Raw genomic sequence first — 14,940 nt, forward strand, 5'->3', positions numbered from 1 at the left:
GGAGGTGCTGACGAAAGGGAAGCAAAGATGTAGGCAGCAGCATGGCTGTGACCCGGAGAGGTCTGAAGGGTATGTAGATGCTGGGTGGGGGGCAGAGGTTCAAAAGGAGCGTTAACATGAGCAGGGTGGGCGTTCTGGGCAGGTTGGAGGGGGGGGGCACTTGGCATAATCAAGATGAGGAATTCACAACCCATATGAAAATGTGACCTTGTCCACTTCGGTGCCCCCTGGGATCAACAGGGCCACGCCACAGGGGAAAAAGAAAAGCTGCCCACAAAGGGCTCCCATGTGACAGGTTTGGGCAGGGATAATTCCCTCTTGGCTGCTAGCTAATGCAGCATCTCCCAGGGCAAGCTTTGCCTCCACCCCCCGAGACCAGCAGAATTTCTGCCCCGTCTCTTCTCATCCCTGGGGCCAGCTGCGCGTTTCCGGAGTCCCTGCTAAAAGCACCCGGAGGCAAGTCTCTTCTCTCACTCGCTTCTTCCCTACTTTAGTAGCCAGGCTCACTTGCACCGAGCCCCCGGCCATGCGGCCGCTCCCTGCGTTCGGATTCTCGGCGAATCAGGGGCGGGGGCGGCAAGGGGAGCGGAGCTCGCCAGCTGCATTGGCTCACGCCCGGGATCGGTTGCACTCCAGGCTGGGCTTGTTTGTTTTGGAGCAGATGTAAACGCGGTGTCCTTTGCGCTGGGAGGCCGAGCAGATGGCGGAGGCTTCTCCCGACTAGTGCGGTGCCCCCGCTGAGCCCGAGCCCTGCAGCGCTGGGGGGAGCTGAGGCCCCTGGAAGGCAGGAGGGGTGCAGCGGGGGGAAGGGGCGAACTCCGCTCCCATCCCGGGGCGCGCTCCGGCTTCGCCCTGCTCCCCGCCGCCGCCGCCCCGTAGCCCTTCGGCTGGCAGGGGGGCAGCCCTGCTGGAGCGGGGTGGGGGCTCTGCTCTCCGCCGGGTCGCTGCCCAAGCCGGCCCAGGGCCATTGTGGCAGCCGGCACCCGCGGCCTCCTCCCCGGGACCGGCAGCCTTTGGGGATGCAGATGCTGGCAGGAGACAGGCGGGGGGCGATGACCAGCCCCTCTGCCAACGTCACGGTGTGAGTGAGACAAAACCGGAGCAGAGCTCGGGCTCGCCGACACACGGAGCTCCCTCCCCCTCGCGCGTCGGCGCCGCCGGGCTCCGAGCCGCCCAGAGGCCGGGAGCGCAGGGCGGCCGGGCGGGGGCGGGGGCAGGCAGAGCGCTCCGGCCCCGTGGGGGCCTGGGGGCCGCCGGCGCTGCCAGCCGCTGAGCCCCCTTGGCGGGGCTCGGGCTTTCAGCACCGCGGAGAGCTCCCCGCGGCGGGCCGGCCGGCCCCGGGCATGGCCAGCGCGCAGCAAGGCGAGAAGCAGCTTTTCGAGAAGTTCTGGAGAGGGACCTTCCAGGCCGTGGCCACGCCGAGACCCGGGAGCGTCATCGCCGCCAGCATCGCCGCCCGCAAGCCGCCGCCGAGGTGAGGCTCCGGCCGGCGGGGAGAGGCTCCGCCACCCTGGGTCCGAGCGAGCGGAGCCGGCCCCTTGCGCTCGCTGGGGCTGGGCTGGAGTGGGGGAGCCGCGGCCGGCGGGCAGGGCACGGGCCGGTAGGTTGGGGGTTTCCCTAGGAAACTTTTTGCCTAGACTCCGCGTTGGTCCCGGCATGGATGGGGGGGAGGAGGGAAGCAGCCAGGGGCATGGGAGCGCTTGGGTTTCCTAGCTCGGCTCCGGTCTCTGGGGCAGATCAGGAACAGCCACGGAGGGAAACTAACCTGACGTCTCCTCTTGCTGCTGGGGCCCGGAGGGGGAAGGCAGAGGAGCGCTTCGTGCCCGGTTGGGGTCTCTTTCTGCGTCCCTGTCCGCCTGAGTGGCGTTGGCTAGTGGCCGCCCGGGCAGCCGGGCTCGCTGGGGTGGAGGTGGAAGGGGCAGGCGCGCCGCTAGCCGGTTGTCGTGGCGGGGTGTGAAGGAAGGAAACGGGAGAAATGAGACTGAGGACCTGAACTGGAGGAAGAGAGGTCGGTGGCGAGGGAGCGAGGAAAGACTGACCAGGTGGGAGGATCTCGCACTTGCTTACAGGTGGCACGGTCAAAGTTGGATCATTTCAAAATGAACCCTGAGCAGAGCGATTCCTGTAATGAGCCCTGTCCTGCTATTTCATCCCGGCCCCAGCAGGTCCTTAGCCCTTCTAGAAGGGCAGCAGTTCAGGTGAACTCTTGCTCCAAGCTCCTAAAAGAGCCAGGGATCCTAAGAACTAGTGGTTCACGAGGGGATACAGCTGGGTGAATGCTGCAAGAAGGACTGGTGAACATTCAGCCAGCAGGCTCTCTTTGGGGTCTGCGCATCCTTCAGGGTCAGGCCCAGTACAGGCAAACAAGCACAACTGTTCACAGAAATGTGCACAGAAGGCTAAAGCATCACAAATATTCCTGCAAATCTGTATTCCCCTGGGTACCTAGCCCAGAGCCTTCACCTTGTGCTTTTGGGAGTCATCCAATCATTGTGCTTTAATAACACCATGTGACTCTGCTGACCAGTAACCTAGTACCACCCTCAAATATTCTGAAGCAGTGGTCCTGGTGAATGCTGGAATATATTTGCATAGCCCATTTGTTGTGGGGGGACGGGACCTGATGATTTGCAAAACAAGAAACTAATTCTGTACTGGAGTGGCTCTCAATTTTTCCAGATAACTATACTCCTTTCAGGAGTCTGATTGTCTCCCGTACCCCCAAGTTATACCTCACTTAAAAATTACTTACTTACCAAATCAACCCCTAGTTGAGAACCACTGCTGTACACCACTCCCTGCAAACCAGTTCGCTTAGCTCTTAATTCTGAGTTTATGCTAAAGTGTTCCTGTAAATTTTGTGATCAGTAACTTAGTGGTTTGTGGCAGGTTTTGTTTTCAGGATGACTAGTAACAAGAATAGGCAGGTGCATAAACGTGCTGGAAATACCCAAATCTGCAAAGCTGGCATTGTCATGACCCACTACATCCTAGGGCTAAAACATATAGGTGGCAGGTTGTGCTGCCCGCAAAGGTTCAGTGTCTTATTATCTGCCTTTCATTCTTTAAAGAACATCTGCGATAATGAAATCTGATTGTGGTATTTTATTTAGTAATTATGGAACACACTGGTCTACAGATGTCTAACAGAGAGACCAATATTTTACTTGGCGTCTGTGTCTTCCCCTTTATTGTTGGGGAGGGCTGAGGTGTGTATGAAGGTTGAAACAGAGATGATGGCTGTGTATGCCTATTCTAGTCTTTTGTGCTTTTGAACTGATATTTGTGTTTAAACAAATAATTGTGTAGGTGTCTGTCTGGAATTCCTCAGAGGATTTCTCATAAAAAAATCAATCCCAATCAAAATGCAGGGACAGCAGGATAAAAGGACTGAATAAAATAACTTTAAGAGCCATGAAAAGTGAAAACGTTTCTTTGCTTTGAACTAGGAGTATAGTATAGTGTTTTAAGGTCAGGGTTTCTTATTTTCTTGGGTTGCTGCCACTAATTTCATCCTTTGATGACTGAGGAATACTGAGAGTTGCGTGCAGTTCTTAACAGAAGAAAAATGATTGGATTGTATATTATCTTGGAAACGTACAGCTCAGAGCTTACTCCGGAACCTCTCCCTTTATTGTTGTGCCAGCAGCTTTGCCTTCTGTCCTTTTAGCATTTTTAAAACCTTCAGCCTACAGTCGGATTTTCTTTTTATAAACCTCTTCCCACCTTTACATTCTAGAAGTCAAATCCTCATTTGATACAAATCATTGCAATTCCATTGAAGTTAACAGATCTGTGCTGGTTTACATCTGCTAACGATTTGGCTTTAGCTATTTTAAAAGGAGTTCAATAGCTCTGCTATTTCAAATCTTTTTAGCACGCTGAGAACCTTGTCTCTGAACCCGATATCCATTCTGGAAAATAATTTTGTGCTTTAGAACCAGCTACGGCAACATCACTCTAGAACCAGCCCCCCTGGACTCTGTAGAGCATCCTCTTAGAACCTCCAGAATTCCCACTGATCCAACCTGCATTGCTCTCATTCTAACTTTAGAACCTGGAACCCATCGAACGATTACCTACTTAGCACTCGCATCCCTGAACTTATCACCAAGTCAGTAAAAATGCAGATGAATATCTTTTTCTTGTGAACTCAGGAGAGGACCTAGGAAGATTCCAGTTTAGGTTTGGATCTGCTCCCCTTTCATTTGCAGCAACTAACTGGCTCACTGTGACTAGGTGGACTCGGATGAAATGGGAGTCTAAATAGACACATTTTCATGTGTTAAGTGGTAATGCAGCATTATTGCAGCTGGGCTCCTATAAAAAGCTGTGTCTTATTGGTTGCATTCACAAAGAATCAGTTACTTTCTATCTTCCAAATAGAGCCCATGCAGGAAGACGAGATGGGGCCTGATTCCCACGGCCCCATGCCTTGTGTAATCATGCTCCTATACCGAGTGGGGGAAAGTTGCTACCCAATCAGAATGACGGTGTTTTGCTTGGGTGTAGATGCTGGTGCAGGGCAGCAGAGAATCCGACCCAGGCTCCAGCCTTGTGTGCCAGCTGCTGTCCTCTTTCCAGAGCTTTGCTGATATGCTGAAAACCAACACTTGGGATTGGCCTTGCATGCCAGGCCATGCACAGTACTGGCTACTGTCCTAGGTGCCCTTGGATGGGTTAGAAGGGTACAGAGGGGCACCCAGCAGTCTGTGCCCAGAAGGAATTCTAGTGCCAACAGCCAGTGTTCTCCTGCAGGTTCCTGGGCAGCGCACCCTGTCCTCCTTGAAGAAGGAACAGCATATTCTCCTTTTTGCACCTGCCCTGTGGGGCTGGGGGAGAGAGGTGGAGCCATTTCCATTACCCTCCCCCACCTCCTTTCAGACAAGTAGCCCTCAAAGGAGGGTGCAAGCAGGGTCTCCATAGGGATTCTGGGCAGCCCATGTGAAAGGTGTGGAACCCTCTCCACCCTAACCCTTTCCCACCCCCAGTGCACCCAGGCTACCAGGTCTATTCGGGTTTGGACAGTGCCAGTCAGTCCAGTGTGGGAGCGGGGCTGCCAGCTGCACAGATCCATCACTGATTAGTTGCCAGGAGGGCTGCACCCCTCCTTGCTCTCCAACACATCCGCAGGGATACCTCTGGGGCAGAGCAGATAAACCCAAGCGCCTGGCATAGATGCTAACTACACAACGTTTACAGACCAAAAAAAATAAATCTGTCAGTCTCAAAACATAGCAATAGATTTTCCATGTACGCTCGGCTGATTTCTTGCAGCGCTCTTTGCCTCCAAGTGGTGGTGTTGGAGCTCAGCACTTCTGGAAAATCAGGCCTGAATAGTCCAGAAAGATTTATTTAAAGTATTTATTCCTCATTCAGACGTTTGTACAGTAATGTAAGTGGTTCTTACCCCAGTGGTTTATTCCAACTATTGGATGCTGAGAAAATAAGCATTCGTATTCCTATTTGCTTCCTGAATTTCAAAGCCCTAGATTACAAGGTGGTAGCTCTCCGTTAATTACAAACACACACACTGGTAAAAGGCACCGGTAAAAGGCTTTTTCTTCCTTCTGTTGTAGGTCCTGACCCTCTAGCTTCTCCGTCACTTGTACGGGAAGAAGGAAAAGGTAGTTTAAATGCATCGGGCAGAATTATGATCTCTAAAAAGTGAGTCATAGCTCTTCTGTAGAGTGGCTTTCTAACCATTTGGTTCAACCAAGGATTGTGACTTAAAACCAAAATAGTGGTTAGTAATTCAAAGCAATGTTTGCGCCACACATATTCAGAGGGGTTCTTCTGGCAGCCTGTGGGCCATCACAAGTGCTGTACAATGGATAGCTCTGAGATTGGAAGAAACCGATGCAGTTTTGTGTCAGAACTAGTTTATTTTCTCCTTTTAAAAATTGATTTAACAGAAAGGGAGATTTTTGTTGCCATTTGCTTGTTGATTTTTGGGCAGGTTCATGTTATCTCTAAGGACACCAACAGTGGGCACTCCTAGAACACTTTGCATCCAAAGATCTTAAAAGGTTAAACGATGAATCCTTGAAGCATATTATTAGCCCTGTTTTCCAGAAGGGGAAACTGAGGCAGACAGCTGAAATGCCTTGTCCAAGGCATCACAACACATCAGTGATAGAGCTGGGATTAGATATCAAGATTAACATTGCAGCACCTCTGAGTGGGATTATTTTTTTAAATGGCCCACAATTTACAAGGAACCTGTTTCCCCATGAGGTGAAGTGACTTTCCCAAGGCCACACAGTCAGTGGCAGAGATGGGAAAGAGGGTGCCGTTTTTCTGACACCCCCCCACCCCAGTCATGTGCTTCAGGCACTAGATGGTGCTTCCTCTCGGGTGTCACAATTGTCAGAAATAATCAGAGCACTTTGCTGAGGCACCATTTGAGGACAGGAAGGTAAATGCTTCTACTCAAGCTTTACACATCAATATTCCTGGCATCATGTACTATTTGAATGTTTTAAATCAAATCAGCATGCAAGCAGATCAGTTGATTTTCTCTGACCCACCTCCCCAGCATGTTGTAGGATGTGGGGGACCCCCTGACCCACAAGTGCAAAGAACACAGTTACCAATTCAAAGGAGTAATTAGTGTGTCTCTTCTGAAGTGTTGCCCTTTTACTTCTGCACTGTAATGGGCTATTACTAGGGGCAGAAAAAAGTCTCTTCTATCACACACTAGATCAAAGCTAATGACAATCCAGTTTGAGCTTTGGCTAAATACGGATTATTCTGGGGGTCTAGAGCAGGAGATGCTGGTACAGGACTACCTTCTGATGCTAACATCCTGGGGCAAGGGGCCTGGTCTTGCAAGATGTCAGGCACCCTCAGGCCCTCAACCCCAGTGACTGTGGTGGGAAATTTTGGCAACTCCTAGGATTTGGCCCTAAAACACTTGTGTGTTATATCTATGGGGCTAGATCTTAACCCAGTGGCAATCAGCAAAGCCATTGAAGTCAAAGGAACTATGCCAGTTTACAACAGCTGATGAGGCTCCAAATGCTGTGACATATCAAGCGCTGGATTTCAGCAATATTTCTCCTGGGGCAGATTCTGCTCATAGCCACACCAGTGTGAATCCACGGGGCTTGATTCGCAGCTGTCCCTCTAGCTTCACAGGGAGGTGAATCCACTGAAATCCGCCAAGTTTCGTTGGCAGAAAACAGGATGATCACAGGGATGAGTCATCCCAGGGGCTTCAATAGTTGCTCTAGATTTACACCAGTGTAACCAAGCACAGAATTTGGCCCACCGTGTCTAATTGGTAACACAAACTCCCCCGGAGAATAAAATGGTTCAAGCTAAGTGCAGTGACAATTTAATTCATGAGCAGGGTGTCGTACTCTCTAATATTAGGGCTGTTTGCACTTCACCAAATCTGCATTTCTCTCAGTCCTTTAGCTTCAGGAATGGGGGAGGGAAGGGGAAAGCTATTTCTATTCCCCTCTTGGGAAGCGCCTCCCCCCCCCCCCCCCCGTCAGGATGTTAGCCGGTCTGCTGCTCTCTGAGCTGCCTCCCCAGACTGTCCTGTTTTTTGCCGCCTGTGATGTATATCTACACTAATGCAGACTTTCAACTGGCGGTGTCAGAAGACCAGCTGCAGGAGCATGTTTTGTTATGGACAAGCGTGAAATTTACAATCTCTCTGATTGTGATCAATCAGATTAGGAAATTGAAAAAGACACTGCTTAGACTTCCAAATAAGAACAGCAAATCTAGTTTCCACAGAAAGCATTCAGAGTATCTTCTGTCTTCATGCATGAGAGAAACCATAATTTCTCCAAACCACCCCCGCCCTATGCACCAGGCTATATTACTACATAGCTACCACAGCTGTGTCTAAACGCTACACTTTCCTTTGAATTTCACCAAAAGATCCTTGCTTTTTAAATATGTCACAATTGAAGATGAAATAAAACGCAGAATTAAGATGTCATAGAAACAAAGCAAGCCCAAGTAACAGGAACAATACCAAGCTTCCAAAATGGTGATTAAGTAATTCATATTGATGAGGGACTATTCACAACAAATATTCAGATACTATGGACTAAACATTTCCTGGGTGCTTGATTTGCCAAAGCTTTATTTCTAGTTTGATGGCTATGCAGAAAAACACAGGATGTGATAATTTTCAGGCTTCATTAAAAGTTAGCAAATGCAAGTGTTCTTTCATTTTACAAGACAATAAACACTTCAGTGGGAGGGAGGGAACCATCTGTGCTTAGGTGGAGAAGGCTTTTAATGTAACAGGAAAAGTGCTCTGATCAACTCCACTTTTGCTGCTTTGCACACTCTCTGGCAAGCCAATTCTGCTGCTAACCCCATGGAACAGGGTCTCTGAACTGGCTCTCTGTTAGCAGCATTCTTGCTGAGAGGGTTCAACATCTCCACGTAAAGGCAGAATTGTGCTCCTTTTGTCTTCCCACAGCATCTGTTGCAGAAGAGCAATACACCCAGCACAGGAAATGTGATACTCCCTGTGGTCTGTCCGTCTGCATGGAAACGCTCTGCTACAGGTGTTAGGTTCATATTGTTCCCAGTAACAAATTTCAGCTACTCTGTCCAACAAAACCACCCTCTGCTTCTCTAGCTGGGGCTCTGGTTCTGTTCCTACAGGTGAGGCATTTTGCCCCACGCAGAGCCAAATCTTGCTGTCACTCATACCCATCAGGGGATGGCTTTGTGGTTAAGGTGCTGGACTAGACTCAGGAGACTGTGAGGCAGTTCCCTGCTCTGCCCCAGAGTCTGTGTAACCATGGGCAGGGTCGCTTAATCTCTCTGTGCCTCAGTTCCCCAGCTGTCAAATGTAGAAAACATACCTCTCCCTCCCCCCTTTGTCTTGTCTGTTTAGATGGTAAACTCTTCAGGGCAGGGGCAGTCTCTCACTGAGTCAGTACAACCCACAGCACCAGGGTGGCTCAGTCTCAGCTGGGGGCTCTAGGTGCTACCGAGATATAAATAATGAAGTTACACTCATGAGTTCTGTGACGTCAGTTCCAGGGGTATCAATGAGGGCAGCGTTTATTTGACACTCTCTCTGTCTCTCTCTAGAAGGCTGTTGAGAGCTGCTCATAAAAGAGAGAAGATCACAGGTCCCTGGCTGCAGAATGGTATTCTCATAAATATTTTACGCTGATTCTTTTTCTTTTATGTGAGCAAAATATCCTATTTCTAGGCTCTCTGTGCTGTGAGCCCTGAGGAGTTGACTTTCTAGTGTAGCAGAGGGTCCAAGAGACCATAAATCTAAAATGTTTGCCAGCATTAAGCAGGCTTCCTCTATGAACTCTGCCTGTCCTGTGGACAGCATCCACCATGCCCCAGTGCTCTACAGCTAAGAACTATGATCCTTCCACTCCGTTATGTTACTGTCACTCTGGGTTGCTGACAGGGTTATCTCAGGTTTAATGTGCTTCCTAACGTATTCATTAGATCTATACGTGGCAGCTATATGCGTCTGCTCTCCATCCTAGAAGGAAAGTTGCTCTAAGGTTTCACATATTTCCTCTTAGAAACATCTCTGCAGTCAGATCTCTGTTCTCAGGTATATCTTTTCCAAACGTTTTGTCTGTGTTTTGATAAAGCACGGTGGATTAGCTTTTTTCCTCAGCGTATTCATGGCCAACTGAAGGGAGCATCTTTTGCCCTATCTAGGAGAGAGGGGCAGAAACTGAGCCAGCAGCAGAGAGGAGAGTATCAGCTAGCCAAATTAAAAAATTAAGTCGACCTGTCTGGATTTCTGTTTAGTCACGCACTTGACAGCTGCTCATCTGTCGTTTTACAGCATTTAACCCTGTAACTGGTTTCTTAGGCTTTTCAGTGGTAGATACAATTGCATCCTCTATAGCATCGTGCTAATCAGAAACTCTTGTCTGACTTCTGAATGCATTGGGAGAAATCCTGTTCTCCCAGTCAGTGTCACTCCCCTGTGCACCATTGGGACGGGGCAAAGAGGGTGGCCTATAACGTGGCTGCTCTCTGTATTTCCTGCACTTTGCACAGCTAGAGCAACCTGAGAATGCCTTGAACATAAACCAGCTTCTGGCAGCTGCGACAGCTACATAAACTAGCCCCCAGTCAGCATGGTGTAGGAGTGCTCGGACTAGAGCCGGTCCGACCACTAGCTGAAACGGAATCTGCTCTTTCAACTTAGCCAAAAGAGTTTGAGGCGCTATCTGGGCTTCATTGAGAAGTTTGTCAAGTGCCAGGGAGCTAGCCAGCCAGTGAGGCCACTGGCCTAGAATACGGGGCTGTGTCTACACAGCCTGCAGCAGTGAGCCTCCCAGCCCAGGCCCATGGGCTTGGGCTCGGGCTCAAAACAGCTGCGTAGAGAACTCCTTGAAACTGCAGCTCAGGCCCTGCGTATAGAATCATAGAATATCAGGGTGGGAAGGGACCTCAGGAGGTCATCTAGTCCAACCCCCTGCTCGAAGCAGGACCAATCCCCAATTTTTGCCCCAGATCCCTAAATGGCCCCCTCAAGGATTGAACTCACAACCCTGGGTTTAGCAGGCCAATGCTCAAACCACTGAGCTCTCTCTCCCACCCGCATGTCCCAACCCGAGCCGCCACTTCACAGTGCTGTCTGCGCAGCTATTTTTAGAGTGCTAGCAGGAGCCCCCAGTCGGCCAGCTCACGCTGGGAGGTTCGTGGTTGTGGGCTGTGTAGCCGGACCCTGGGAGATCCGGGTTCAAGTCCCTGCTTTGTCATTCCAGCTAATGCTGAATCAGGCCAACCCTTTTGAGCCAGGCAGAGCAGGGCCTTGACCCTGGGCATCCCACCGCCCAGGCCTGTGCCCTGGCCACCCGGCTATAATCAGTCTGTCTTTCTCTAGTGTTGAATTAAAACACATTTCAAAACCTTGACAGTTGTCCTGAAACAGAATTGTCCTTCCCCAGACAGCACTAGGCCCAACCCACCCCCTCTCAGTGACCAGGCCCCTCTGCCTCCACTCTGGCAGGTAGAGGCGCCCCTGCATGGGCCATAAAGGTGGTGTAATGCCAAACCTGTCCTGGACCATGCGCCGCTTAGCTGGACCCAAAGATCAAGCCCTTTTGGGTCTGAAATCCACTCAAGCTACAGGGGGTTGGGGGCACTTTCTCTAGTGTAAACCCATGCGTTATCCTGGAACAAAAAAAGAAATTAACCCCCTCTGTCTCACTTCCTCCTCACTGCCACCTGAGCTTCTGGTGCTGCTGTGGGATGAGTTTAGAGACCTCCCTGGAGTTCAAGATGGAACAGCTTGACCATCGGTGAGGGTCACTCGCACTCAGTAGTTAAGCGGGCTGGCGCCATTCTGGGATGCAGGGAGAAGTGCTTTCTTAAGTAAATGGATTATTGATCAGCTTGTTGCGTTAAAGAACAAATAAGACAATCAGGAAAAGGGACTCTTCCAATTAACCTTTCCTGAAATGTGTCTAAGCTGTGCGGTGCTGAGAGCTCTGCTTGGCGCTTCCTTTTCATGCAGGACAAACAGCTCCAAAGTGTGCCTGCATTGGAAATCTTAGTGCATGTCTACACCCCAGTCCGAGGTGTGACCACAGTCTGGGTAGACATGCGTGTGTTGATCTTGCTAGCTCGAAGAGTAGCAGCAGTGAAGTCGTGGCAGCATGGACTGACTGACCCTGGCTATGTACATGAGCAGCTAGCAGCCCTGCTCTGGCTTGGCTGCTCTTGGTACCCATGCTAGCTAGGTCAAAGCTAGCCGGGGTATGTGAGCATGTGCTGCAATCACACCTGACTGCAGTGTAGACATGCCCTAAGAGCCCGCCAAGGTCAGGCGGGTCTGCGGTTCACTGGCCTTTGTGGTCCACTTACTCTTATTGTGAAAAAATGCAGGGAAACCTGCCACCGCATTCAGCTGCCCCAGGTCCCCCCTCCTGATGTAAAGGGAACTGTGTCCCGCATGTGAGGTTAAGAGGTGGGTGAGGAGGATAAGCTGGGATGGCAAAACTCATTCCTTGAACTGCAAACCTCGCCTGGGATATCCTGGGCTCAGAAATGGCCTTGAGCTTAGCTCTTTTCCTTGGGGCCCCCCACAGCAGAGCGCAAATCCAGGCACAGAGCTGGGGGAGAGACACATTCTCATGGGAAAACAAAGACTCAGCTACCTCAGCTCTATTCTTGATGCACCACCTAGACCGCCCGGTGGCCAGGGAAAGCACGGGATGTGGAGAATGCCCATCCCGTGGAACTGCCTACAGGAGAGGGACGAAAACTCCTGTTTATGGAACTTGGGAGTTTTCCCCAGATCGTCCCATTGCTAAGGATGAGGGAGGAACCCAACATATACATCCTTATGGAGCAAGACAGGGATTACCCTCACAGCTCATGCTGTCTGAGGCTCAGAGCAAGCTGCTTGGTAGTCCTGGGATGTTGTGGGAGGATGATGGGTAGCTGGGATGTTCCCTGTCCCTCCCCTTCTGGCTACACTGCTTGTGGGGCAGAGGGGAACTCCTGCACCCAGAGGAGGTTTCCTGAGTGTGGAGGGAGATTCCCAAAGTGGGGCTCACTGGACATACAGAAGGTTCTTCGTGTGATCTAGGGGTGGGGAGATAGCTGAGCTCCCCTGTCCATACTGGAATGGGGAGATCTGTACACAGGGGGTCCCTTCCACATGCAGATCTCGGGGGAACATTTCCCCACCCTGGTTGGTTTGTGTTTAAACTGAATCACTTTAGGAGGTAGAAAATGGGTTTAGATGGCAGGAAATGAAGATTCCTGAACTGAGACCTGTGACATGGTCCAAGCCGTCTGCACACGCTTAGCCTCCGGGCCGATGACTCATCCCGTGGAACAAAGCAGAAGGAAAGTGCCTCCTGGCATAAACCTGGGGACCAGTGAGTTCCATAGTTTGGTATTTTTTCCAGCCAGAAGGGACCATTCTATCATCTACCCTGACCTGTGTAACGCAGGTGTTTGGGATTCCAGTGTTTCTCTTAGCAGTGTCACTGAGCTGGCAGTGGTGGTTCCCGCTGCCTCAGAAACTTAACCCCTTCTGCCCCACTGTTCTGGACTGGGCAATAATTAATTATTTAGATTTTAGGTCTTATTCACCTTGCAAAAATAAATAAATAACGGCAGCCACATGCAAAAAGGCTAATCTCCCAAAGGCGTACAGTGACAGGAGGAAAACTGAGCAGTAAAAAACAGTAAACCAGTGAGCAGCAACCTCTCCTTTCTTAGTGCTCTGTTCTTCTGCAAAGCAACTCCTGCCCCAGCAGCGTGACATGCCACGTGTAGCTCGGGTGGCCGATTCCATGGACAATCGGCTGAGTTTACACATGAAAAGAGGTTTTTCTCCTTTTTGTCATGAGGCTCAGGGTCGAGCTGAGCCTCTGCCTGTTCACACAACAGCAGCCATGAAATTCCTGCGGGACACATGGTCAAACCAGGCCTGTTGTTTCACTGATGTAGCCGAGTGGGTTAACACAGGTATTGCTGAGAGTAGAAGTCAGAGGCAGTTGGGTTGCCCGGGTATATCTGATGGCCTGGTTTGCTTGCTGGTGGAAAGACGAACGCTTGACTCCGAGCCCAGGCTGAGTGGGAGGAACTGGCTGTGAGGTATGTCTTTCACTTATAAACTGAGCTGATTTGATCTGGAATCAGCAAGGCGCAGTAAACACAGGACTCCATCAAAGCCAGTTTTGACAGGGTTAGTGCAAAAATAAGGTCTGCTCCCTGGTACTGCAATTAGGGACCACGCATTGCCTGTGGGTTCCCAGCTGCATCTCCCATTTAAGTAAATGGCAGTGTTCATATAGCTGACTTCAACAAGACTTTGTTCAACTATTCTAATTCTGCTTCAGCTGCACTAATTCTGCAGCGCCTGGCACAGCGGGGGGGCCCCAATCTCCTCCGGAGTTCCCAGGTGCTATGGAAATACAGATCAACGATAATCCAGGAGAGCCAACATTTGCCCCATGGCAAACTCTGCAGCTTGGCTGATCAATGGGCAGCAGGCTGGAACTGTCCAAAGCTGGGTGTTCTCCTCTTTGCTGCAGCCTACCTAATGAGATGGTAAAAGAACTTCCCAACATCCATTCCCTTCCAGGTAGGCTGCAGCCAGCCAAACAGCAGCCATCAGGAAATAGACAGTGCTTATTGCAGTCACATGAATTACACAGTGCCTGCCCTCAAGCACTAATTTAGTGGCACTCAGCAGCGTTAACTTTTTATACAGGAAATTAACTTAAGCTTTTTCTTCTTTGCGCTGAGATGGGGGGAAAAGTTTATTTGATGTTCGGAAATATATTTTGCAATTACAGATGGATTATTCATGTCGCGTTCTCCTGCTTGTAATTGTTTTGTTGTTTTTTAAATGAACATTGGCAAATGGAGAACCCTCTTGGGTGTCCCTGGATAATGGAATCGCATTACTGTCTCCACTGGCCTTTAAAACGGCAACACGTGTGAAAGTTCTTATTTTCTGCGCCAATTCCGACCAATCTATGGCTGCTCAGGCTGAGATGGATTCACCTCCTGCCTCCCCATCCCTAGTTTTGTCATGTTGCGTGGGTTGTTTTTTGTTTTTGTTTTTTTAAAGCAAGGCTTGTCTGGCTTTGCTCGCCTTGTTGGTAGGTGATCTAATATCCATGAAATGTTAAATGCCCAATGAACTAATTAGGTATTAACCTGCCTGCACTATGGCTCAGTCATGAAAGCAGTGTCTTCACAGGCAGGGATATTGGGAAGAGATTTATTAAATATTTTTATCAATCCGGGAGAGCCCTTTTTTTCCCGCTCTTCATGTGTGATGGGTAAATCGATCACCACCTACTGGTAGCCTGGGGTTTTGCCACCTGCAGCAGTTTCTGCCCCACTAAGCTGCTGGGTGGCCCGTTGTGTTCCGACTGGATCTGTATCCATAGCAAGGGATTGCACTGGGGAAAAGCAAAGCAGGGATGAGGGGACTCCCATTTT

The 14,940-nt window shown here is 50.2% G+C and overlaps 1 protein-coding gene across 1 annotated transcript in view; it reads left to right on the top strand.

Annotated features, from left to right (window-relative positions):
- Window positions 1–536: 536 nt before the first annotated feature.
- SRRM4 (serine/arginine repetitive matrix 4) overlaps window positions 537–14,940 on the top strand; it is a 148,676-nt gene continuing 134,272 nt past the window's right edge. The window contains exon 1 of the mRNA XM_073312368.1: window positions 537–1,474. Within this exon, the coding sequence (XP_073168469.1) occupies window positions 1,344–1,474 (131 nt within the window). The 5' untranslated portion in view covers window positions 537–1,343. The remainder of the gene's footprint in view (window positions 1,475–14,940) is intronic.

Source organism: Lepidochelys kempii, chromosome 15 (assembly GCF_965140265.1).
Source record: "Lepidochelys kempii isolate rLepKem1 chromosome 15, rLepKem1.hap2, whole genome shotgun sequence".
Lineage (NCBI taxonomy): Eukaryota > Metazoa > Chordata > Testudines > Cheloniidae > Lepidochelys > Lepidochelys kempii.